The 27,012-nt window shown below is 38.4% G+C and overlaps 2 protein-coding genes across 3 annotated transcripts in view; both read left to right on the forward strand.

The window, feature by feature from the left end:
* The window catches only part of DAB2 (DAB adaptor protein 2), a 28,105-nt gene extending 26,450 nt beyond the window's left edge, over positions 1–1,655 (forward strand). For both annotated transcript variants that reach the window (XM_074813297.1, XM_074813298.1), the window contains one exon: positions 211–1,655. The gene's annotated coding sequence lies outside the window, so the exon portion shown is untranslated. The remainder of the gene's footprint in view (positions 1–210) is intronic.
* A 1,984-nt stretch (positions 1,656–3,639) lies between these two features.
* On the forward strand, positions 3,640–24,595 carry C9 (complement C9). Its single transcript, XM_074812251.1, has 12 exons — positions 3,640–3,740; positions 8,992–9,109; positions 9,777–9,924; positions 11,101–11,248; positions 12,923–13,061; positions 14,249–14,467; positions 16,782–17,022; positions 18,327–18,455; positions 20,932–21,110; positions 21,316–21,544; positions 22,383–22,562; positions 24,431–24,595. The coding sequence occupies exons 1-11, from the start codon at positions 3,655–3,657 to the stop codon at positions 22,541–22,543; spliced, it is 1,797 nt and encodes a 598-aa protein (XP_074668352.1). The 5' UTR covers positions 3,640–3,654; the 3' UTR covers positions 22,544–22,562; positions 24,431–24,595.
* The last annotated feature ends 2,417 nt before the right edge of the window (positions 24,596–27,012 follow it).

A 27,012-nucleotide genomic window follows, 5' to 3' on the forward strand; every position in this document is an offset into this window, starting at 1 on the left:
TATTGATTAGAGAATATGAACTATCAAACTAGCAAATCTATTCTTCTGCCACAACTCTAAGTCTTCCCCTGAAATACTGTCTGGCTTCTAACAGAAGGCAAGTGTTTCTATTTATTGCTTTAGTTTTGTTCTCAGTATCTCTAAGCTAGTTTAAGAAATAAAACTATAATTTATAGCCATCCTAACACTAAGTCCTTTTCATCATACTAGGCATAACCAGAAAAGGACAAATGGAATAACTGGACTTCTTCTCAACATGATTTTTCTACATGTTTCACTTTGCTGTATGCCAATCTTGCTGCTGTTCCATGATGTCTGTAATCTAAAATGAGTCCAGGTGGATTGAAACACAAACCCTCAAAGAACATGCTGTGAAGACAATAATTCAGGGCAAAGCAAATGGAGAGTTGGACTTATGCTGGAGATCCAGATTCAAATTGGTGGATGTTAATTTTACTTTAGTTCTCTGCAATCCTTCACAGAAGAGCTTAGCAATATTAAATCATGTGTCTTGTAAACACTGTCACCACAATTCCTCTTTCTGTAGCACTTACTGTCCTAAAATACAGGAACTGAATGTACCTGGGGAAGTATTGCCTTCACATAAGGGAATTGAATTAGTAGTTATCACTCCATACCTTAAACAACTAGGTTAGTTGCCTGTTATCACAACAGCGGCCAGTTGTATAGTTAAGTGGATACTACTCAATTTTAACTGGTGACTGGACATATGATTTCGTCTGAGTCACAAAGATGTAAACTGTATGGTAGGGGAAAAAAATCCAATACTTGTCTATTTAACTAATGGAAAAATTATCATTCTGCCATACATGTGTGATAAGGGGATACCTCTGGGGTCTAACAGAACTGCTGGACTCCTGAGTACTAGAGGTCTACACTGTACGGTCAGATAAGCTGAAACACTTCTTACAGAACATTGAGATAGTCATAGACACTAACTGTTGGTGCTAAATGGCTTTTTTCAGGGAGGGAAATCTACTAGGATTGCTTTTCTGTTAAGATGGCTTGGCAGACACATGGAACAAGCAGATAGGCTTCTTGCATATATATCAGTGAATGTCCCTGATGTTGCTCAGTTTGAGTTGTCACGTGGTGTAGTGTGGCATGTTTCCAGTATGTTAGAAAGCAAAAAGACAATCATGGCTTCACTCCATGCCTAGAGTCCTTGGGAACAGATGTACCACCTCTGTGCCATTAATGTGAGGTAGTCCCTCATCTCTTGAAAACCATACCTTTTCTAAAAAACCTCTTTACTAACATCTTTAAATCAGTTGGTTATAACTCACTGTAACATCTACATTCTTGGCCAGTGGTGGCAGCTGATGTGTCAGAGGTTTTTCTATTAATACTAAGCATAAACTTGAAATAGTATTGTTAAATACTGAAGCAGTTGCTGGAGAGTGAAGAAAGTCAACTTGAATACAGACTTAGTACCCAATTCAGCCAGTCATGCAACTAGTCTTGTGTATGAACCTCTCTTGCACTTTCTGTAATGCAAAAAAGCTATGAATTCAAGTATTTGTCTCAAACTGGAAATGTAGAAACTTATGGATGTTACACTGTTATATAAAACTGTAGTATCTCAAGTGATGTTACTTTATGATATTAAACAGAAGCAACTCTTCATACTAAAACATCAGTGTGGCTGTTGATTCTGTCCTCCATAACTCAATCTTGTGGTCTAGCTGACACTAGGAGTTCAGAGACTGCTAAGAATTGTTTCTCACAGGTTCTTACTATAGCTGTCTGATAGCAAGGTCTTAAGGCTTTATGTAGCTTCTTCCCTCAGGCCTGTTCAGCAAATGCTGTCCCACAGTAAAACATAAAATCCCTGGCTGACTTTGTAAACTGTTACTAGAAGCTTGTTCCATTAGCTGTTCAGCCTGAGTTTGTGGCTACTAAAGATGCCTTCTTGCTTGCTTCTGGAGGACCATGGAAGCTGGGTACTTAAATTGCATTGCATTCAGATCTTTCATTAGTTCAACTTGTCTATTCCAACTTTGCAGGAGGGCTAAACTGATGCTGGGAAAACTAAATTAGAACACTTAGATCATGTTCACAACAAATTTTACAACTCGTTTAATGCAGATGGCTAAGAAGAATAAAACAATTGGAAAATTACTGTTTTAGACTAGTCTTTAGTACTGGAGACAGATGTGTAACTATCACTGAATAAATACAATGGGTGCTTGTTTGCTTATTTTTAATACCATTTGATTTGTATGGTTAAGAGATTCAAAACAACTCATTGAAATATGGACCTATGGTGCTTCACAGAGAATCACAGACTTTTTTTTTTTTACTTGGCTGCATTGGAACATCTAATTTAGTACTCAAAGGTACATTAGAACTAAAAAACAAATTGACTGTCTGGGTGCTTGAGTGAAGGAAAATATTTACCAGCATTTACGTTGAGCATCTAAATGACCATTAGCTGGTCAAGCTAAAATAAACAGTCCAACTATGCTGGAGTTTTGAAATAGCTGTCAGGATGATCACTAGGAGCTGGTAGTAGGACCTGTTACAAGCTGGCCAGAGATGCTTGCTGGTTGTCTAGCTTAGTTTGAATACCTGTTTACTGTGATTTAGTCTCTGTCTTAAAGAACCATGAACTATAGTGGTGTATATAGCATCAGTTGAAGCAGGTATGATGGAACAATACAAGATTATATGTGTCTGTCTTGCATTATTGATCAATAAATGGGTTTAGTGCAACTGGACTCATCAAGCTGGACTGAGGCTGCATCAGATTTAAGTTCCTCTAAATTAAGTTTTTCCAAATTAAGGCTTGAACAGGGAAAAAAATTGCCTGACCTATTCTACACTCTCCCCTCTCCCTGCCACAAAAATGGGTGAACAGAAAAAATTAAAAGTAAATTTTTTTACTTACCCATGGTAATTTGGAATATCCTTATACTGGCTTATGCTTTTAAGCTTGCATCCAGATACTTAATTCTCAACTGCTAAACAGCAGATTATTTATGAGCTCCTTCTGTCTTATGACTGTGTCCAACACATGATGCCTTAAAGCTGGATTATGGCAAACTACTGAATAGGCATGTCCTTCTAAAAGAGCTAGGTTGTGGTTTGTGTTTTGGTGACAGACTGAAAGCTAGGAGAGTTTAGGCTCCTTTTAAACCACAAAAAATTGTGTGTTGTTCTTTTATATTGACTGAGGAGGAAGAAAAAGCAATCTTAGGACTTTATTCCTCCAATACTCCAAATGAGGATTCCAAAGATGTGAGATGCTGAACTTGCTCTTGTAAACAGCTCTGCTTTAGGAACTATTTGTTCCTTACATGAGTCACTGCTATGACAGCTTTTTACTAGGCAGCTAACTGTCCTCTAATTAAATAGAAAATGTCTTTCCCATGTTTAAAAAGCACTAGTAAACAGAAATAGCTTTTAATCTTGAAACTACTTTATGCTATTTCCCAGTCTCCACACAGGAAAAAGTGGAGTTTTCTGAAAAGTGGACTTTAGAGCACTTACCGTTAAGGCAGTTTTGGCCAGTAACTGGCATTCTTCAGTAAGCACTGCTTTTTGTTTGTTTTCTTGGTAATAAATAACAAAAGGAACAAATAAAGATATTACAAATTCAGTCATGGCAATTTTTGTCTATTCAGCTACAAAATGAGAAGCATGCATGTTATCCTGCAGCTTATATCCATACTATGCAATTTAGATGTGGCTGCCTCACTTTTGGGGGAAAGTAGAAGGTAAGTGTCCTTGGTCTTCTGTAGATGTCTATACTGTTTTTTTCTCCAACAGAGAGCATAAACCTCCAATGCAGACATTTCTAATGGTAGCTTGTGCAGATATCCAATAAAAAAGGAAACCACTTCTTGCTATATTCCAAGTAGTCAAATAGAAATGGTTTATCCAATAAAGGTGATTTATAGCAGTTGAAGCCATGTTCTTGTAGGGAGGCGGAGCTCAGACAACTTTTCTATTGCACGCTGAGTGTGAAAATATAATCTAATCTCAATCTCTTTCTTTCTGAAGATGTACAATTTCATGCTGATAGTACTTCTATTCTTATTTAAAGTCTCCTAGACTGCCTATTTCTAATTCTTTGAAAATATAGCCTTTGTTTTTCCACTGTAAGTACCACTAGAAGGAGAACTAAAGGCTTAGTCACTACAAAAATATCATGTGAAAACAACTGAAGAGCTACACCACCAGAAATAGAGCTGCCTAGTCTGTAAATCATTTATGAGTATGGTCAGTATTAAGTGGTGAATGACTGTGAGTCTCGTAACAGATACATGTACGTTAAGAATAAATTGGGATCTATCTGCTTTAAGTCTTAAATTGCAGTATGAGAAGCATTTTGTGATGACGTGCATATTATTTGAACAACCAAGTATTGCCTCTTGCACACGTGTCTAGGCCTGAGTGGTATCTGCTGCTATTATTGCTTGAAATACCTGAACAGACCATGAAGAGTAGCCTTCAAAACTATGAAGATTGCTGCTTCCCTTGCTCCTTATGTTTTGATTGTTGTTATTATTTTGGCACTTGGATCCAGTTAAAGCACAGGTTTGATATATTCAGTTAGAAACAGGTCAGCCAAAAGATAACGATTATTACAGAGTCCATAGTAGGCAACGTGGGCTATCAGCTTGACGTCACATTATACCAAAGACTGTGCAACTTCACAACGGTGCTAGCAACTACAGTTGGCAAAATTATGCCCTCATGTGATGCTATCATGTCTCCAAATTAGAGCTATACTTTCTCTCTTGGCCAGTGCTAATTGTCAAACCAAGACTTCTTCTTGTCATCAGTTTTGTAACCGATGTACTAACATCTCTGTATTTTTGAAACATGGATTAATAACAGATCATGGAAGATGTGTAGCCTGAGGGTATACAGAGTATGTTGTGCAATCCAAGACAAGGTGAGAGCAATTTAGTGTACTGATTGTGAAATGGCTTTTCCTTTCTAAAGAGCATTCTTCTGTCCCTTGAACCTCTCCAATAATGGATAGCAGAGAAGGTGTTTCGATTTCTTGCTCCTAACTGTCACCTTCAATGACGTTCATTAGTAGCTGAACTGCTTTTACCTCCTTTTTAAATGCTGTGACTTAATATCTCCTGTTCAGTATGAATTTTCCGTAACCTTTTTCTCTCCAGGTTTAATGTGGAGGTGACAAGCTTGCCAATTTTCCTAATATCTTTGTTTTTTCTAAACAATTGTGTTGAATAAAATGCTCTTTCCATACGCATACCTTTGAATTTCCAGATCAATCTGAATAGTGGATGCATTGTTGGTATTTCAGAGTTCATGGGACTCATTTGCAATGAGCTTTTTCTGACATTTTCTTTTCCCCTTCTCTAACCTCAAGTCCAAAACGCTAAAGTGGGATCTGCAGCAAATTATGTGAAACTTGTACACTAACCTGGAGGGCACCGGGGGGGGGGGGGTGGGGGGAGGTGGTGTACATTACTCAATGAGTATTCTTGCAGAAGTTGCTCAGTTGGGATTATGTGAAAACCTGTGCCACCTGAAAGTCAACTCAAAGACTACCATCAACTATGGTTTGCAGACAGTTGACGGCAAGACTTCCATTTGCATTGAAAAGTTCAACTCAGCCTTTCCTGCCTGAGATTTTTATTTTAGACTCAAAACAATGACTTATCAGAACCTTTAGGCGACTCTTTAGGATCTATACCAGCTTGAGTCTGATCACTCCTTTAGGCACTGCCTCCTAGGCACTGCTCTCTATGGTTCATTCTTACTGCCTGCAGGGGATTTTCACTGCATTTTTAAGGTAATAATTTAAAAGTTCAGAAATGCATTTCAATGTAAACTTCTACAGTACCTAAATACCTGATAATTTCTTGGAGTAAGATATCCATCTACTTCTAGAAATCCTATTATGTGCCTCAGTATAACTTTAAGGTCTAGTGTCTAAGGGTTCCCACTCCTACTACCTTTAAGGACAACCTGTCGGTCTTCAACCCAAGATGCCAGAATAGATGATGTTACTCAGGTTTACAGTCCTACATCAGTGAGGGTATGGAAAGGTCATATATGCAGCCATCTTTGCAGATACAGGAAGAAACAAGCTGATTCTCATCCATTTGCCAGACCAGCAGATTTTTATTTCTTCCCTCCATTCATGTCACTGTCATGCTGAGTGGTGGAAAAATATTTAATAGCATACTGTACAGCAACTTTTCAAAGCATTGCCTCCTTATTATGAAGTTACAGTAAATTGTAGTATTGCTGAAGTATTTGTAAGATGAGCTAATTACAGGTGAAGGATTTAGTTTTGAAGAGGCTGAAGGGTTACATCAAACTTCAAATACATTACAACTTTCCAGAATTTCATAGAACTGAATACAACACACATTGAAAACATCTAGGTTGCAAGGGACTTCTGGAGACCTTCTACAATGTTCTGTTCAAAGTAGGACCTTAGATCAGGTTATCCAGGGGTGCTGTGACAGAGTCTTGAGTATTTCCAGTGAGGGACATGCTACCATTTCCCTGGGTAACCTATTCCAATGTTTAATTGTTCTCACAGTAAAGGCTTTTTTTTGTATTCAGATGGCATTTCTCCTGAAGCAACTTCTGCATAGTGCCTCCATCTTCTATATAACTACTTTCTAGGACTTAGCCTTTTCTGTAGAAGTTTCTAAGAGATGCTGTATACTTATTTCTTTTTCTTTCTTATTTTTGAATTATAAACCTTAATATAACACAGGGTAAGTGTGAACGCAGCACAACTTCAGGTGGATTTATAATTTCAAAAATCTGTATCAATTCCTAGGCTGAAGTATCATTCTGATGTATGTGAACATGCATGCTTAGCCAATATTTGAAACACATACCTTGCAGAGTGTTTTGGGATCTGTAAACCTCAACACCACTGGAGAAAAATGTTGGCCCCTAAATGAACATATGACAGTAGAAGAAAAGGCTGAGATTAAAAGTACCATGATAAACCTAATCACAGTCTTTCTGGGTCAGAGTGGAGACAACTGATCCGTTACCGTGTTCTTGATAGTGATCATTGAAGGATGCTCAAGGAGAAGTGTAAGAGCAAAGCAGGTACTCAATGCCATCTCCAAAGCTCCCAGAGCTTTCAGCTGCTAACTAGTGGGTTATTGATTTAGGTGCTCAGAGTCCATCAGAGAATTAGTGAAAGGGAATTCTATGTAAAGTGGATTTTTCACAAGGTTGGATCTGCATCCTCTATGAGGTACCCCAATTCCTGGTGCCAGGCACACAGCAAATCTTCACACTTCCCTACCAGCTAAGAGTTTGGGAGGTCCCTATTGTATGGAAAGAATTCTTAATTTTTCATCTCAGTTCTGCTGTCCATAGATATTGGGCATATTTGTGCTTTTTGCTGTTCCCTTTTTTTCAGAATCCCACCTGTTAAAAGAAACACCCTAAGCCAAGGACCCATTGACTGCAGGCCCTAGCTGGAGGTCAAGCGATTTCTGGAAAAAGAGTTGTTTAGTAGCAGCAGGCAAGACAGTGAGAGTGTGTGATACGGATACTTTCAGCAGCAGCTGTGGCGTGTGTTTACTGCTGGTGTGTGTGACAGCGGAAAGTCTGAGGCATCAGATCCAGTAAGGGTCAGCTGAGTGTATAAAAGGTTGCACAACAACCTTGTGATCCCTGAGCTGTTTAAGATTCAATTGCTGGAAAGAGACATAGGTCGACTTAGCCTCTTCGTAACAACTTACTATGTATATAAAATAAACATACAATAAATGGCACCAGAAAGCTGAACCAACTGGTATATCTTCCTTGTCCAAACTGCAGATTTCTCAACCTTGTGAAATCAGGTTACATTTGTTTGGACTCCTGACATATTTGTACAAGGGACGGGGGTCAAAGAGTGGAGGACAAGGCCCTGCCTCCAACGAAAGCCCATACATCACACTGCATGAGCTGCAGATCTGCCAACCAGCTAGGTTCAGCAGCAAAGGTCCCATTGTAGAGCAGAGGTAGCAACAGCATTAACCTGGAGAGGTGGAGAGAGAGTATTGCTTCATAGTGGATGAATGCTCAGCGTGTAAGGCCAAATTGGAATAAATTACAGAAAGAAAATCAGTCAAGTTAGACTTCAGTGCTCCTCTGTTCCTCTACTTTCCAGCATTGCTACCTGTGAAGATAAGGTCATCAGTAAACTATTCACTTTGTTTTTTAAAGTTAACAAGTCATCCTACAATGCACCAGGTTTTAATGTCTAACTGTGGGTGATTTAAAGAAGCTTAATTTCTATAAAGGGATGGCCTTTCACTCACTTACTGAGAGTCAGGAGTTTCATGATATTTAAAATCGGGCACCAAAATGAAGAGTCACTCTAGAAAATACAGGCCTAACTGACAAAGAATTCAACTTGGCAAGCTGAAGCATACTTAGATAGCTAAATATTTGTCTGTTTTCCCAACTATATAAGTTAGCCTATTAGCAAATAATACCTTTATTTATGAGCCTTCTTTCAACCGAGGAAAGCATTTAAACTTTTACCTAGGTTTAAGGGCAACCTTATTAAAGTCAATAAGCTAAAAAATCACAAAGATCTTTTTCAATACTTCATGTATTGTAGTGCTACATCTATTTATGATGTCCTGCTGTGCCTTTTTGTTCAGCTTTAAGTGTTGGGAACACAGCCACTGTCTGAATAGAGGAAGTGCAGATGTTCTCTGTGTATTATCGTTTGATTCTCTTCAATAACATGATCCACTATAAGAGCAAAGATCTAAAAAGGGGGAAAACAGCTGGTTTATTAAATTTTCGAAGTTTTTTTCATGTAATTTTAAACCACCAAAGAATTTAAGATTAGGCAGCTGTTTATACAGCTAAGTATCAAGTACTGCTATGAGAGTGAAATAGAAAACACCCTGAAGATGCTTCCAAAATATTGGTCTGTGGTTTAAATACAAACTCATATGTGATTTTAGTGTACTGCCTAGGACTGTACTGGAATGTTTTGTTTCACAGCTCTTCAGAAAAAGCTTTCCACAGGGGAACAAGAGAACTGAATGCTCCATCTCCGATAGATTGTAAACTAAGCAGCTGGAGTGCGTGGGGGCCCTGCGACCCATGCACCTATCAAAGGGTAAGCTATAGTTGGAAACCTTTGTTCCAAAGCCACAACCAAAGGGACACTATCCATTTGCCTTTTGGTTACGGGAAAATATCAGATTGCAGTGCTTAATAGTGTATGTTCCTGATTTGAGAAAACCCATAATCATTTCAGAACTGAAGCCATAAGAATAAGAGAAGACTACATCCAGACGTACATCACTGGTCAAGTGTTCTTATTCAAATTTTTTTTGTTGATAGAAATTATCTGTTTTGGCCATGTGGATGTTTCTATTAAGAACATTACTTTTCAATACATTTTCCTTTTTTAAATAAAAACCAATTTTTTTCAAAAGTGGATTTCTATTTTCTTAAGGGAGTTCTTCTTATGAGACCAGAAAAATTAAAGACTTGAAAGCATACAAAATACATATGATGCATTTCCTCACTGGATTGAAAATAATTAAAATAGTGACATAAATAGTGAAAAATAAGCACCTGTACATACTTGCTAAGACATTATTATTAATTCAATGTGCCCGTATGCTTTTTTTTGCACCACAAGATGTGCCTATGGATTTTCAACCAAAGATTTCACCTAAGATGCTTAATTTTGGAAAGTTTTAAGTTCAGCTGGAAATACTTCAGTTCTGGTAGTTCTCTTTTCTCTCTAAGCAATGTTAATAGTGTTATCTTTCAAGTTTCGTTCTAGACGTATTGAGAGATTCGGACAGTTTGGTGGAACACCATGCCTGGAGACCTTAGGAGATACACAAAGCTGTAAAACCAGCCAAGTTTGTCCTGAAGAACCAGAACCAGACTGTGGTACTGACTTTCAATGCAATTCTGGTAAGTTTTGGTTTTGTGCCATACCGAGTTATGCAATAACTCAGGAAAACACATTTGCTTACTTCTGTGTAGAAGTTAAATCCGTTTCCATTGAAGACAACAAAATACATACACATAAAGAAAGATATGCTTCAGTGCTTTTCTAGCTGGGGATGATTTCCTGAAGCAGTGCCTTATTACTAGGGTATAAAGAGTCCCCGGTGTGTTAGACAGGTGCGTTGCAACGCCACAGTGCCAAAACCACATTATGAACAGTGCTTGAGAAGGGGTACATTCCTCTCATCTCCCATTACAGTTTGCATCTAGTTTAAATTATTCTCCTGTACTTTCTACTCCATGGTTAAAAGTTGACCATACTATGACTGTCCTTTCTTCTACCATAACTGCTCCACCTGCTACAGAATCACTATGTTTTATGAAAAATCACTAGGAAAAACTAGGACTGAAGGAATTTTAACTAAATAGCTGGGGAGGTTTATTGACCAAACTGGTATGATAGGTACTATCTGGAGACCAGAATGCCTCTAGATCCAAAGTAAGGTGTAAAACTGTATAGTGATACATGCATGGCATATGAATGAATGTAATGTTCAAGATTCATCATAAATCAAAATAAAATAGGAAAATTTAATGGTAATAAAACTAGTCAGAGCAGAGAATGAAAGATGGTAAGTGAATTTTGAGTCCCAAGCTATTGTCAATATTGTCTTTATCTCAAATACGGTGAAGTTCAAGTAGAGGAAGAAAAATATTTGGACACTACAGTGTCCAAATAATATAGTCCAAAGAGCAAAAATTTAAACAATTTAGAAATAATTCTTTGTTGATATTGAATTAATATTTTCCTGTATTCTCTTAATACAAATTTTAAAAAAACACACACTAATAATCAAAGATTAACATAGAAACAATAACAGGACGGAACAACTTTCTGCAAATCACAGCAGTTCTCCTGTCACTTACTTTTCCTCAGCCATCCTAGTAAACTCATTAGTAAATATAGTAGTATGGGGCTTTTTTTAATTTGAAGGAGGCATGATGTAGGACTCGATTTCCTCTTGAGAATACTAGAAATATACAAAGAGGAACATGTCAATAAAGAGTAGCTGGATTGTCATTTAAAGTCCATCTTGGGGAAAAAAAAAGTGTTCATTCAATGTTTTATTCTTTCATCAGGTCGGTGTATAAAGCGACGACTTGTGTGTAATGTAGATAATGACTGTGGAGACTTCTCTGATGAAGATAACTGTGAATCTGACCCACGATCACCATGCCGTAACCATGATATTGATGTGTCTGAAGTTGGCAGGACTGCAGGGCAAGGGTACGTAATAAAGTAAAAAGTAGTAGTGGGCCTTGTGAAGAGTCTGGAACTCTCTCCAAAAGCAGCTGAAAACACTGGGGCACACTGACATTCCTAAAAGTGGAACCTGAATCGTGTTCGCATTTGTATTCAGAAATGCTATGTAGCTTTTGGAAGAACACCTAACTACTGTTTTATTTTGCATACTTGGGGAGAGTAAAATATTTATACAGACAGTGTAAACCAATTATTATGTTAAAACACGAATCATATCTAGAGGTTACATGAATATACTTACAATACCTATTATTTAAATATAAAGCTTACAGATATATAGATATGTTTCAAATGATATTTCATAACAAATCAGTCATCTCCAATTAATTTACTAACATGCATGTCTAAAGGAGAGAAAACATATCTTGATTATTTATACAATGGGATGCCTTACTGCAACAACACTCTGCCTGCAGCTTTTTTCCAGTATTACATTCTCCACTTCCCAGATTTTAATTGTTTACAGGAGTTTTCCTCATTAATCTAAGTCAAAAATTAATCCTTCTATCCTCATACTATGATGGATTTCTTTATTTTCAACCAGAAAGAAAGTGTGACATATTATTTATCTACAAACTTAGAAGGCAGATATCCAAACTGAAACAAATGAAAATAAAAGTATACTACAGCACCACCCTGTGTTTAAATGAAAAGGATGCAGCCTTTTCGTTTAATTTTGATAATGGTATTACTGCACAAGAGCAAAAATGTTGGCTTTGTAGCATGGTGAAATAAACCATGTCCTTAGGCATTTTCAGAAATAGCTTCTTTATTATTTCTATTATAATCCATTACTAAAATCTTCCATGAGAAAATGTATAGATGTACAGTAGAGACACTGGCAACTTTGGTGAATTGATAACCACTTTCTACACTCAGATAGGTATATGGATATGTATCAGACGTAAATACTGGAAATACTGAAAAGATTTAAGTCTATGAAACAGACATAGAAAGGCAAAAAACCAATATAGAATCATCCAAGTAGCAGTTATTTTTGGAAGTTGTCTCTTGTACATTGGTATGTAGATGCATAGAGCTATACAGCTGATATGCCCTCTTCTGTGGATTTGTAGTGGTTCAAATTTCCTCTGCTCTGCTCCAGGGAATTCTATTACTCCACCAGGTCACACCCTCAGAGAAAAGGCAATGCTAGGAGTAGCTGCATATTCCTTCTACAAGTTTGATGGATCTTGTATACACTCGATACCAAAGTTCCTACCAGTAAACTAATATGAATTAAGAAAAAAAACAGATTAAAAGTAGCTGTTAAGATGTCTCTTTTAAACTTATAAGGAATGCTTCCTCAAATACATTGGGCAAGAAGAAATATTTTTTACCCTCTTTTATTCCTAAGGTTCTTACTGTGTTTAATGTTTAATATCTATCTTTTATTTGTTTATTTCTCATATGTGGCCCTTAAAGTGCTTTACATAAGATGTGTCATTATCTCCATTACACAGATGAGAGGACCACAAGAGGTAAGGCAAGCTTCTGTGGACGAAGCAAGGTTCAGTTCCACAGCTAGTCTCTATCTCTTACAGAATCTGACTTTTCCAGTCATACCATTGTCTACAGGTTATGGGTGCTGGCACCTCCTTTTTTTGAAGTGTAACCTCTTTTGTATTTCTCTTGTAGAATCAACATTTTAGGGATGCAGCCAATGGCCAGTCCATTTGACAATGACTTTTTCAATGGTCTTTGTGAAAGGGTGCGTGATGGAAACACACGGACATATTACCGCAAGCCATGGAATGTGGGTGTTCTCACTTATGATGTAAGTCTAAGTCCTTCTGTGCAAACTAGAATGTCTTTAATTGAATGATGAATCCTGACAATCCTCTTGGAAGACTCAGTATATCTTGAGTCATGTAGCAGCAGGTTTTTAGCGTCAAGCTTTTGATAACGTCCAGAGGAAAAAAGGCTATGTTATCATTTGCTTTAGCAGTTAAGCTCAGTTGAGCCAGATACATTCCCACATGTTCATTGCTGTACCTGTGCCTAGTAAATGAAACTATCTTTCTGGAATGTTTACAGTATGTGCAGATGAAATGAACAGGATATATGCAGAAAGGAATATCATACCTAACGTTTACTGGGTAGAGCAGCAACCAAGCTACTTTTTCAAGGACACTGATAAAAAGCTACAAATAATACTATGATAGTCTAGTACTGCTTGGGTTTTCTAATCAGTGATGACTTTGTCCCACTGAAAAAAAAACATAATAGGCTTTTGAGATTCAGACTATGTCTTCCAGTGAGGTTTGAACACTGAATATGTTGATGATCTTAGAAACATCAATGTCAGGTGCATTCCAGAAATTAAAGCAGTATTTTGCTTGCTAAATGCTTTGCCTATCACTGTAAGTAGGAACTTCATAGAACAATGACAATTTAAACCAGATCCTGCCCAAGACAAGTAAATCTGACACAGAGATCATTGCTCATATTTGATTTCGATGCATAACCATTTTCAGTTATTAAAACTCTATGTTCTGCTAAGGTATACCAAAATAAACAACACTGAAATAGATATTCTGAATTAGCTATTGTCTGCTGTAAGAAAAGAAAGCAAATTCATAATTGTGTCTCATTTCAAATGTTGGGACCATTAGCCAATCTTGTCTGTGTTCTAGGAAGGAGCTGAAGACTACTAGTCCTTCCATGTAAAGGAACTGTTGACACACATAAATTACTTTGACAGTGTAACATGCTGAGATTTAACACTCTCTGAAATATTAACACTGCAGTTTTCTGTTTAGTTTTGAACCACTGAGCTGATCCAGATGAGGTGGCTTGGGAAGGGCATGGTATTTCCATTTGTTTTCTTTTAAAAGAATAAAAGAGCTGTAAGAAAATGTATTACTAAGCTATGTAAAGCATACAATTTTAAAGTGCTATGTAGATTTTTCTATTACTGCCTCTTTTGTTTTCTCATACAACCTTTTCATTATCTTTTGTAAGACAAAAGCAGACAAAACCTTCACATCTGTGTTCTACCATGATCGTGTAAAAATGTTACGAGAGGTTTACAAAGAAAAACAACAACACTTTAATGTTGACCTGTCTCTGAAATACACACCTACTGAAGGAAGTAACAAAATTGGTTTAGAAGGAAATTTCAGGTATCACTATAGCAAGAATTCAAGTTTAAGTTCTTTCCTGAAAAGCTCCACAGAAAGGGTAAGTTTAATTAAGCTAAAGTTTAATGTCACTATTTTACAAACAGCAAAATTTACACAGTGTTAGAATAACGTAATATGACTCTATCTAAGTATTCTAGTTGCCTGCTGCTTTTCTGTCATTTATTCACAAAAATGAAATACTGGCAATACTAGGGTTAAGATTTCAGACGTGGCCAAAGGGTAACCAAATGTATCTTCACTTTTTCCACTGTTTACCCTTGACTAGCAACCACCCTCATCTTCAACAGGGGCTTGATGTTAGAGAGGGCCAAAGATCTCAGATTTCTTGATTAGAAAGCAGCTCTGATTAGTGCATTGTGGGCATATTAAATCAAGCCCTTGGATAAAAGTTGCCACGGAGTAGGCCTACGCTAGATAAGCACAAAATAGACATGTAGAATAACTGAAAGGTCACATCTCAGCCATTCAGGTACGTCTGTACTAATAAATTAGCCTGGGCTAAGACGCATGGGCATTAGCACTGGCACATGATAATCTGTAGTTTTACTAACACACTGCCATGATTTTGGTCTGTGCCAGCTCTCATGCTTTCATAAACAATGCCCATCCCGTGGTCCCCTGCAGCATGTTTGAAGGGAATGTTCCCAGTAGGCAGTCTGGAGAAAGCAATCCTATTTTGGTGTTGCACACAAGCCACAGCATACTACCTGTCCTTTTGAGATGGAGGAAAGGCCCTATGCCATTTTATTTACTAGTAAAGAAGTAGCCTTCTTTACCAAAGGTAAAGTTAACCAAAGTCTGTGATCACAACATGCCACCATGTACAAGGTACATCAACTCCATAGTGCTGAAATGCACTACAAGCAAGGAAGAATAGATCTGCCTCAACTAATTCAATGTTTCTAGTTTCTTGTCAGCATTGTTGTCTAGGACCCCTTCAGAGCTCTGGAGATCAAATGGATATAAGGAAAACTAAGATAACTTTTATAACTGATTAATTAAAATAATGCTGAAGAGAAAGGTCTGTGTTGTAAAGAGAAACTGATAAACAGCACTGACTTTTTATTGGTATGAGGTTTTTTGGGATGGAAATGGATCATTTAAAACTCAAAGTATTCATCTCTACAGATGCAAAAGACCAAGTTCAGTACCTCAGGTTATATTACAGGCTGCTTATAGTCTAGTGGTTTGTGATAGGAGTTTTGGCCTCAAATTCTTGCTCAGAGATCAGTTCAGAAAATGAGTCATGATCTGTCTGTCATTGGCAGAGGTCTATCACTGTAAACTCACGTTTCTGCAGGTAAATGGTCAAGAAACCTCCAGGGCTGACCTGCAATTTAAAATCAGGAACAGCCCAGTGACACCAGGAGAGTAAAGCATTTTGTACGTGCTGGATGGCAGAAATATTTGCACCTACAAAAATTTCCTCACAGAGATTTAGATGCCTGAACATTTCTATCAGTCCTAAGCAGTATCTGAGTCAGCAGTTTAAGATCTTTTAAATGGTGCCAGCTAATGTGATAGTCAGTTACTAAATTCCTTTTACGTACCTCCTGTTAGGCACTACTGTTAAGGGAGTGAAATAAGTACTGCAGATAATAACATGGTTTGGCAGGCATGTGTTTGCTTAGAGTCTTAAGCACAACTATTTCACAAGATGTCATGTGTTATGGGCAGCAGCTAGGTCCTAGTTTAGATTATGATATAAAACCATCTGCAGTGTAATTTATGAAAACAGCAGTCACTAAACCTAGAGTTAGAATGTATGTGTCAAATGCCTCAAAGGGATTTTATTATTTTATTTTGGACTTTTTTTATTAACATTTTATGATGTTATTTTGGACTTTTTTGTTTTTAAATGGATCTGTGCCCTTCCTTCTGACAGCCTGAGAATAACAGAGAAGTGATCTGAAAAAAGAGAACTTAATTCTGCTCTGACTATAAACAAAGACAAAAATCCAGCTGACTTCAGTGGGCAGCTTCTATTACCTAGCAAGCCATATGGAATTACTTTTCAGTGTTATGGAAGTCAGAAGGGCACTCTTGGTAGATATTGCACTTAAAGAGAAGACCTTGTTGTCAAATAGATCACAAAGAACCTGCTGAAATTAGTGAGGGGAGAGTTCTGCAAAACTGTAAGAACTGAAATAATCTAAACCTCTTGTTGCTTCCTTAGTTTAAATCGGAGAACTTTTAATTTGAATTAAACAAGTTTGTCCCTGTTACAAAACACTAGATTGAATGCAATGTTTAAAACTGCTGCAGTTTCTTTGTAAGTAAAATAGAACAGATTTTTCTGCTGTGCTGCATACCAGAATGGCACTCATCTGCTTTCTTCTCTCTGCATTCAGAACCAAACCTTTCTGCATGTAAAAGGAAAAATTCAGCTGGGAAGATTCCAAATGCGGAGTCGTGATGTCCATCTCACAGATAGTTTCCTTGATGATCTAAACTTTCTGCCTGCTGAATATGATAAGGGGGAATATTTCAAATTCCTAGAAGATTATGGAACTCACTATGCAGTCTCTGGAACTGTAGGAGGAAAATATGAACTTGTGTATGTGCTGGATAATTATGCTATGTCTCAAATAGGTATGCAGTTTGCTGGTCTTGCTATGGTATGCAGATTATCACCAAGTCTCCAAAGAGATGTATGAGGATAGATCTGTGTATATGGAGCACTACTGAGAACAGCACAGTTCAGTGTGCTGCTTGTGGCAAACCAGTGACATGAGTTCAACAGAGATGAGGGACAGTCTTCTTAACTTTCAGAATTATTTGAACTCTGTATTTTAAGTCTGTAACTGAGAAAAAAACCCAAACAAACGAACAAAAAAACCCCCAAAAAACAAAACTTCTTCAAAATATTAGCAATATTAATTAGTGTGACTTGTTTCACAAGAGATCCCCAGTGCCTAGAAAAACTGCCTAAACCTTCAATTCAATTTGCTAGTTGGTACCTTCTCATGGTACAGTTTCTCTAAGAGTATGGTGGTGGCAAAAATTAAGGAATAAATTGAAGTGCTCTTGAGTATGCTGAAACTGTTTTTATAGACTTTAACATTCACACTGGAATTTTCCTTGCCCTGGTTAAGATAGAAAAGCAGCAGTTTAATCCTTCTTCATGTGCAGTTCGGATATATGTGGTTTTGTAATGGATTAAAGCGGTCACTCTGGAATAAAGTTGGAAAAGGCAATTTTCATGCTGATTTTGGAGATCAGAAAATAAGTACCTGCTGCATGCAGTACCAACAACAATATTACTATCAGATGTTCAGACTATGCAAAGGGACATGGGGCAAAGATGTCACTGATCCCACTGTTACTATGTTCAGCACCTGGAGATTATGGCGCTGTTTGGTTTTTTTAAAGTACCAATTTCAAGCAAAATTTTTTATGAACACAAAAGTGAAATTCCAGATGAAATGTTTGAGTTTAAAAAATAGAAAAGAGGTGTTTGAGGCAGTAGCAGATGGAGGAGGATTAGAATTGGAGTGGAGAAACTTGTTTGAGGTTGGGAGGATTGAATAATTTAACACAGAAAAAGAACAAATGATAAGCAGCTGAGAAAGACAAAATTCCAATAGAATATATGGAAAGAGTGGTCCCTAGAGGAACATCTGCTTTCAACTAGATCAAGGAAAATAGAAATCAGGTTTTGGAGGACTTTGGTGTTTTCCTAATTACTGTAGATCTCACCTGACTCTGTGCAGGCACTTCAAATACAATAATCCTCACGTTCATTTAATGGAAGAGCAGAATAAGCAGAAGATAAATGGGAAGAAGAAAGCCAAAAACATTTCCACTAGCCCTGAAACTTATTCTCCAAGAATAATAATATCATATTATTTATGGTAATTCAGTCCCTCTAATCACCTAATTATTTCAACTTCCAGGTATCACTGTAGAAGATGTGAAAAGATGTCTTGGCTATCACTTTGATGCCAATATTGCATTTATATACGTACATGCCAATGTTAACATTGATGCTGGTAAATGTGAAAAGATTAGGGTGAAGGACAACTGTAAGTATATCCTTATTTACCTTATTATTTTTATTTTCGGCCACAACAACCCCCAGCAGCGCTACAGGCTTGGGGAGGAGTGGCTGGAGAGCTGCCAGAGAGGGACCTGGGGGTGTTGATTGACAGCCGGCTGAACATGAGCCAGCAGTGTGCCCAGGTGGCCAAGAAGGCCAATGGCATCCTGGCTTGTATCAGCAATAGTGTGGCCAGCAGGGACAGGGAAGTGATCTTACCCCTGTACTCGGCACTGGTGAGGCCGCACCTCGATTCCTGTGTTCAGTTTTGGGCCCCTCACTACAAAAAGGACATTGAATTACTCGAGCGTGTCCAAAGAAGGGCAACGAAGCTGGTGAAGGGTCTGGAGCACATGTCGTACGAGGAGCGGCTGAGGGAACTGGGGTTGTTTAGTCTGGAGAAGAGGAGGCTGAGGGGAGACCTCATTGCCCTCTACAACTACCTGAAAGGAGGTTGCAGAGAGCTGGGGATGAGTCTCTTTAACCAAGTAACAAGCGATAGGACAAGAGGGAATGGCCTCAAGTTGAGCCAGGGAAGGTTTAGACTGGATATTAGGAAGCATTTCTTTCCAGAATGGGTTGTTAGGCTGCCCAGGGAGGTGGTGGAGTCCCCATCCCTGGCAGTGTTTAAGAGTTGGGTCGACATAGCGCTGAGGGATATGGTGTAGTTGAGAACTGTCAGTGTTAAGTTAATGGTTGGACTAGATGATCTTCAAGGTCTTTTCCAACCTAGATGATTCTGTGATTCTGTGATGAGGGTGAAAGTCTCTTAGTGGGAAATATCACAGAATTACAGAATGGTTGAGGTTGGAAGGATCCTCTGGAGGCCATCTTGTTCAACTCCCCTGCTCAAGCAGGGTCATCTAGAGAAGCATGGTCATGTTCTCCCCAGGAAGCACAACCCTCAAGTATTTCAGCCCCTCGTCAATATACATATACAGATCACTCCAGCAGCTGACCTTAGACATTCAGTTGAACAAGCAACTGGATCCTTCGTCTCCCCTGTTACTGGCACCTGGATATACAACACCCCAAGGCCCACAGCTCCACTCCCATTGCTGTTACAGACCACCTGATGCATACCAACATACACCCCCGCACACAGTATGGATGCCTCCAGTAACAAGCCTTAGGTGCTCAGTGTACCCAGCAATTGGCCCTTGGATCCTCTTATCTCCAGTTGCCTTACACAGACACACACTCACATGCAAATGAGTCTCAGTCAACCCCAGGACCTTGGGGTCTCTCCAGTATTTGGCCTAGAACCGCTAGTCACTCCAACAGCCAGCTTCTCAAGTTGTCTCACTCTAGAGACATGTACATATCTAGGCCAGACTAACAGACACTTTGATAGCTGGCTCCCAAGCCACTTGCCCTAATCACTTGCTAGTCTGGCTTGATATTTGCTAGTGATCACACACTGACATATGTATCCTCACTCGCTCCAGTTACTGGCATCACAAACACCAGGTCCCTATCAGCCATTGTCCAACTCTAGTTGCTGGCACACAGATCTCCATACACACACATGCATGTAGAATAGTGTTTCCTCACCCAGGAAAATAGTTAGAAATGGAACTTAATGGTAAGCCAGGACAGACAAGCTTACTAATCAGCCACCTTTCTATATGCAATCAGTCCCCTTCTCTGCCTTTATCCCTCTATTTTTCCATGCTCCTTCCTCCCAAAGACACCTTGATCCCCTCCTTACCTCTTCAATGGCATTCCCCTAAATATACTTCAAGTATTTATGTTTGTGCAACCCCAAAATGCCCATTTTTGAATCAAGAGAGCCTTTCTGTTGATTCATGTTGCTGTTGACTCATCCTCCACCCCATCCTGAGGGGCTAGTGGCTCTGCTGGGACAGGCCTGGGAGAAGTCAAGGCAGGGGCTCCCTTTCTCTTATTAGGCTACTTGTGTCACCCTGCCTGTCATTGTTCCACTCTGTTCCTTTGTGTGTCTGGAGACAAGTCATTTGTCTGGAGACAAGTCATTTGTCACATGACCAAAAAATTGCAACAGGCAAGGAGATTTACTACTGACACAGAGGAGGCAATTGTTTTCAGTGCTCTGTTCTTGTGTTTTAGGTATGAAGCAAAAGCTCCTACTATTCTAATTCCTGTGCTTTTCTGGTTCAGCTCAGGTGATACAGTAGCATTTTTCATATTATCTTTGGCTTGTTATCAAATGGCTATGATCTCCATAATGGATCTCCATTTTGCCCTACCCCTTCTTTTCCTTTTAGATATAGAGTTTTCTAATTTAATTGCAAAATAGAAGATTTCCTCACAGGTAAGACATATGAGCAAAGAAAGGTTTAATTCCACCACAACCAGTGAGTGAAGGGTTCTCTGTATAGTCATTTTACAGAGATGGACTGGTTGCACTAAAAGGATGACTGTTCTTCAAGATGCATGGCAATTAAAATTTCTTCTCTGTTCTTTCTTCTTTCTTTCTGCAGCAGAACTTAAGGATGATGCTATCATTGATGATGTAATTTCCTTAGTTGATGGAGGGAAGATTGACTTTTCAGTTAAAATAAAAGAAATGTTACTGCGAGGATCCAAAATGGTTGATGTAGAGGATTACATACAGTGGGCTAAGTCTTTGGTTGATGCTCCAGTAGTGATACAGCATCGGGTAAGTAGAACTTCTTCAAAACTGTGGCTCCTAATGTTTGAAAGCTTTTGTTCTAAGATGGAGGTGACACTCAAAGTTTATAATGAACTTTCGGGTGTTTTCTTCATCTTGAGAGTTTCTTCAGATGGTTACTCTAGTGATAGGTATATAAAAAGTACTAGAACATCAGAAGAGTCTGTTATGCATGGGCTTTTTTCTTCTACAGCCTTCTCCAATACATACACTTGTGCCAGTTAAGATGAGAAATGCATATTTAAAGAAACAAAATTTGGAAAGAGCAATTGACGACTACATTACCGAATACAGTGTGTGCAAATGTGAACCATGCAGAAATGGAGGCACCCTTGTGCTGGTAGATGGAGCCTGTATATGCATGTGCTCAAGCTACTTTAAGGGAATTGCTTGTCAGATTCCCAAATCTACATTAATTAAAGGTTAGTAAATACTCCAGACAGGCTAAAATGAGTATACTTGTTATTGTGAACAATATCCTGAAAAAATGAACCTTCATAAGGACAGAAGGATGTCATAGTACTCCCTAACACCTACTACTGTCAAATCTCATGGGTATACAGTGTGGAAGTTAGTGTAAGTTACTAGGTTCTTTCCATAAAGAGGGTACTCTAATTTAGAGTTCATTGTCCCACATATATTGTGTGTCTTGGAATGATACCCCAAGTTCATTTAAGTAAACAGGAGCATTATTGAAGCATAGTGCAGTAACAGTAAACTGATTTCAGGCAAAAGCAGTCTCACCACATCATAAGCTATTTTGTCTTCAGTTTCCTGTAAAAGCACTGTGTCTGCTAACACTTGATCACATTTCATAATTACTGTGCTAGCTTAATATTAGATTGGTCCACAAAGGGGAAGATGGAGATTAATGCAGTTCCACTACTGACGATGTAAACAATTTATTGTGCAGTAAATTAATTCTCTGTGGCCAAGCTTTTAAAGCACAGGTGCCCAAAATGGGCCTTAGAACTTAATATTCAGGCAGCTTCCTAGGGGGACAAAAATGTTGAAACCTCTGGCCTCTTAAGCAGTTCCACTGACAAGGGCATTTTCAAAAGTCAGATCTGTGCAATGGGTTGTATGCTGAAGGCCGCAATGATCTGCAGAGTGACCGTAACTGAGAATGTAACAACAGAATCATGGTCTGCCTTGTCCACCCTCAAAAGTGTCAAGTAAAAAGCTCTAATTAAACTTTCTGTCACAATACAGAAGACAGAGAGATGCTGGACTAATCCTAGTATGGTCTCTTAATGCCAGTTGTCACTGATGGAGGCTGGAGCTGTTGGAGTGCCTGGTCCACCTGCATCAATGGAGAAAGCACTCGAACTCGCCAGTGTAATAATCCTACACCAGAACCTGGTGGCAGACAATGCCAGGGAGAAAGCATTGAAAAACGACCTTGTGGAGAAGCAAAATAGTTATGCTTCTCAAAAAGAGGTAAGCAGCCTCTTTAATTACTAATGTGTTATTGCTGTTTAGAATAAATTATCAGCCGGTATTTGGGGCTTTTCAGTGACACAGTTGAAATGATGCATAAGTCAATTTACATGTTTCATTTAAATCCGTGACTTGATACAACTTTTAAAAACAGCCACCTTGTAGTTCGAATAATTTGTGAATGGTTAGATTTGTATTTGAATGTCTTGAAAAGTAATATTATATCACAGAACTCATGACTAAAATGGAATTCTGGATAAGAACAGACCAAAAATCCAGCTCTTAAAATTCAGATTTCATCTCCAGTCAGACTCTCCATCAAAAAACTTATGTTCTTAGGGAGAGGGAAAAAGACATATTTTCCAGAAACAAAATATAAAGACAGTTAGGGAGTCTGAACTCTCTTATTTGATAAATAGAATGCTTAAATCCAACAAAGCTACTGATACAGAAGTTTTGAAACCTATAGCTTGAAAAAAAAATAGTTTAAGAAAATGTGTAGGTACGTGGTTTTGTCATTTTTTAAAAATTATTTTTAATATAATACTGCAAATCAAAACTAAACAAAACAAAAGAGCAGGATTTTGAGGATGGATGGTCTGGTCCATAAAATGGCAAGGTGGTCTCAACTTTCTTCACCCGCCGAGAACAACAAGCTTGCATGCCACTTGGATGTTACAGTAAGAGTTTTCAGGCCCAGGAGGAAGTGTTTGGGTGTTATGCTTAAGTTACCATAAGTTCCTTTTCTGAGAGGTCACAAGAAAAAAAGAGGTGGCAAGATTTTGGGTTTTGAATGTTTTCCCACTGAAACACCCTCATGGTAGGTCTTGCAACATGACCTCTACCTGCACCAGAAGTACGTATAAGAAGATTTCATCTGTGCCTGCCCTCTCTCAGCTACAGTAGAGTTCAGCTACATCTAATATTCTACTTGTGAAGCACCCTGAAGAAAGCATGGCCAGCAAGACATAACAGCATTCCTGGGCCATCTAGCCTACATCAGGGAAACTACTTCCTACAGCACCACATCTCCAGGCTATCAAAAGTACTTATGCCATAAGTTATTCCACAGATGGAAGAGAGAAAATTGAGAGACTAATATGATACAGAGCTGGAAAATCAAGAGAAATATAAAGAAGACAAGTATAAGAAGTAGGAGAAACGAAATAAAACTAGCAAGCTGCAGATTCAAAATAGACTGAAGACCGGTCCTTCATACAGTGGGTATACCAAAAATAGATACGTATTTTAAAAACCTCGACACAAACTAATGGAAGGTTCTCAGACATGTCGATAATCACGCTCACTCAGGAAGTCTCTGAAGCATCAATTTTGGCAGGATGGGAAAGTATTCTGGGGAAGTCTGTCTATGTGTTTCCCTACTCCAAGATATTCCCTAGGTTGGTGCTACTGCCCTCTTGTTAAAAACAGGGCACCAAGTTAGCCTTTGTTTGACCCAGTGCAGTTGGTCTTATTTTAAAAAAATCTCATAAGCAACTTAATTTTATTCCTGCACTGTATCATTGACATGTTTCTATGCAGCCATGACAGCAAATACCATGATGATTATTCATGTTACATACATATTCAGATATGTTTCCTCTGGTATGGCTTAGTAAAAGCTCTTTTTAAAAAATTAACCTCTTTGGCTCCTGATACATCAGACATGTTGAGCACTTCTCAAAATCACAGTATATGTTTTGATTCATCCTTTGTTTGAATTATTTTACATACAGTCATATTTGAGACATGGTGAAATCATGTTCTTGGTGAGCCATGAGAGTATTATTTCACTTAAATTTTGACTAATATGTATGTCGTAGCTACTATCTTCTATCACTTCTTTACTATTTTTTCTTCTTTTTTAGAAAACAATAATGGATTTCAAACCAGTTCTACATATCACAGCTTCTGCTAGCCAGCTAACTAGCTACTCAAGAGCAATGAAATGCCATGATTTAAAAGCACCTGCAGCTTAAATGATTGCTAATCAAAACAAAGTAATACACCAATAAACATCTTAACACAAATGAGCTGATGCAGTGGGTGTGGTCTATCTTTTATTTGTCTGTGGCTGTCATTAGAGTATGAATTATCTATCTTAGTTAGTCAACGGGATAATGGTGCTCCCTTGTCAATGTTTTTTTCATAATTCTTTGTGGCATGTTTTCAAACTGATTTTCAAGAATTCAAATCCATGAGTACCAGATTAATATATATACAGCATCAGCTGATTGATGGTGTATTGTTAGTAAAAAACCTGGGAGAGTAATTATCTTCAGCAAAATGCCCTTGTGGGTTTATTTCCAACCCCACATCTTGCATCTAATTCATGCCCTGAATCACCAGTATGTTTATGAAGACATGCAGCTTTACTGGAGTTACTGTTGCTCTGCCCAACATTTGCTGAGGAGCCTGACATTTTATCTTGTCTATCTATGTCAATGTGTTAAAGATTTTTATATGAAATCAGAGGCATTTTTCAAAGGAACAGAAGAGTTGCTATATTACCATCCCTATTTTTAGCAAAACTTCCAAAGGGAACAAGGATGAAGCAAGTGTACTGCCATTGCACCTACCTGTCAGTCTTCTTCAGTGACTTTTGAACCTAGCAGATCATTAGTGGAAAGTTTGTTTGGGGTGGGGAGGAAGGATAGTTCTTAAAGACACTTCATGAAAAAAGGCAGCTATGTTGAGAAAACAAAAATAAATCAGTGTCCCTGTTGAGGAAAAAATATTAATGTTAACTTAGCTATTCTACTAGACTGCAAAATATTTACATGGAAGAAAGATACAAGAGAACAGTTTTCTTTTCAAAAGTTAAGAACAAAGGTATAGGAGGGCTGAGTGGTTTAGAAAGACAGGAATTGTAAAAGCCATCAGATCAATGACATCAGCCCCTTGCATACTTGCATTCCAGGTCTGGAAGAGTCTCCTCTGGAATGTTCTTTACCTGCCTCCTGCCCACCACAAGTGACCCTGAAGACCTTTGAGCACCAAAGACCAAACATCATAAAAGAAAGCAGAACTGTTTCCCAGGCACCTATGGTAGAAAAGCTTTCAAAAAGTGAAAGTGTACTGATGACCAAAGAAAGTGAATCACACTCTGTGCCACAAAGGCAGACCAAAACAGGCCTTTCACTGGTTCCTGCCACCATGAACAGTTCCCTTCACACCACAGAAGTGGAAATAGGCTTCCACTAATTAATAGGCTTCTACTAATTAATGTTCCCAAGTGTAAACATGGGATTTTCTCAATGGATGAAGCACCCATGCAGCTAGCATCCCTGCAGTCTTCCTAGGAAACTTCAGAAAGCCTCAAACCTCACACTTACGTACTTTGCTACACTGTGCACCTGGAATAAAGCTGCTCTTGGTGAAAGATCTGATGTTACTGCCTCACTGTGGGAATAGCAGGAATCTTCATCAAGAGCAGAGCTATCAAATATCAGGAAATCCCTAGCAGACAGAGCAATTTCTCAAAAGCTGCATATGCAAACGTTCCTGATTAAAAAAAATAAAAAGAAGATAGGCCAAGGGAAACCTACCATAGTTTGAGATTTAACCCTCAGTGTGACCAGACATGCTGACCAAGCATCTTTCCATTACAGTTAGTATTCTCCATCTGACAAACAGGGGTTTTTTCTAACATCAGAATTCTCCTTGTCCTGTCATTAAGTCTCTTTCATAAATTGCTCATGTAGCATATGGAAGCCTTACTGATCTCCTTCCTCCTCTATTGTCTTTGGAAGATCTTTACTGAATATGAATGTTTATACCCATTTGATTTCAATCCTCTATTTTTTAGTATAAATAATCATTCTTCCTTGGTACTTACAGACTTTGTCATAGCTTTTTTCATCTCTACTTTCTGAGTAGAGGCAAGCTCTTTCAGTGTCCTTTCAGAAGCCAAGAAGTCCTACTCATACTAGAAGACTTCACCTGTACCTGTGTCAATTTAAATTCATGGTCACTCAACGTAGTTGACTAGACCCACACACAAATCTCTAAATGAGTTCTCATCGGTGCTCTGCACAAATTCTTTTCCTGCATCTCAAAAATCGTTTGCCTTCTGTGCACTCGAATCACATGCATTTTTCATATGTGCATGTCATCTAGTGACTCATACTTACAGTCTCCCTGGCTCAAAGCAAAAATTCACGTTCTTAGCCCTAGGTATATGACTTTATCATTAAACTTTGGCTGACTTCTATCACTCCAATACACAAAGCCTTCTCATTCTTCCTGTGCAATGACCTGATTCTCCCCAGCATTAGTAGAACTATTCAGTTTAGTACATCTTCAGATAACATTGGTGTACACCCAGCTCTTGAACCAGACTCCTGACCCAGGTAATGAACAGGATCAGTCCCATGACCTATGCCTGCAGAACACTGCTAGTAATCCCAGTTAAACTCAGAAATACCCCTTCCACTTCTAAACTTATGTT

Source organism: Strix aluco, chromosome Z (assembly GCF_031877795.1).
Source record: "Strix aluco isolate bStrAlu1 chromosome Z, bStrAlu1.hap1, whole genome shotgun sequence".
In the NCBI taxonomy this organism is placed as follows: domain Eukaryota; kingdom Metazoa; phylum Chordata; class Aves; order Strigiformes; family Strigidae; genus Strix; species Strix aluco.

What these genes read in the sequence shown, in the direction of transcription:
- C9 (XM_074812251.1), top strand. Translation starts at nt 3,655, where the DNA reads ATGAGAAGCATGCATGTTATCCTGCAGCTTATATCCATACTATGCAAT. An exon ending in ACCCATGCACCTATCAAAGG is followed by an intron (nt 9,110 to 9,776) that starts GTAAGCTATAGT and finishes TTATCTTTCAAG; the next exon opens with TTTCGTTCTAGACGTATTGA. An exon ending in TGACTTTCAATGCAATTCTG is followed by an intron (nt 9,925 to 11,100) that starts GTAAGTTTTGGT and finishes TTCTTTCATCAG; the next exon opens with GTCGGTGTATAAAGCGACGA.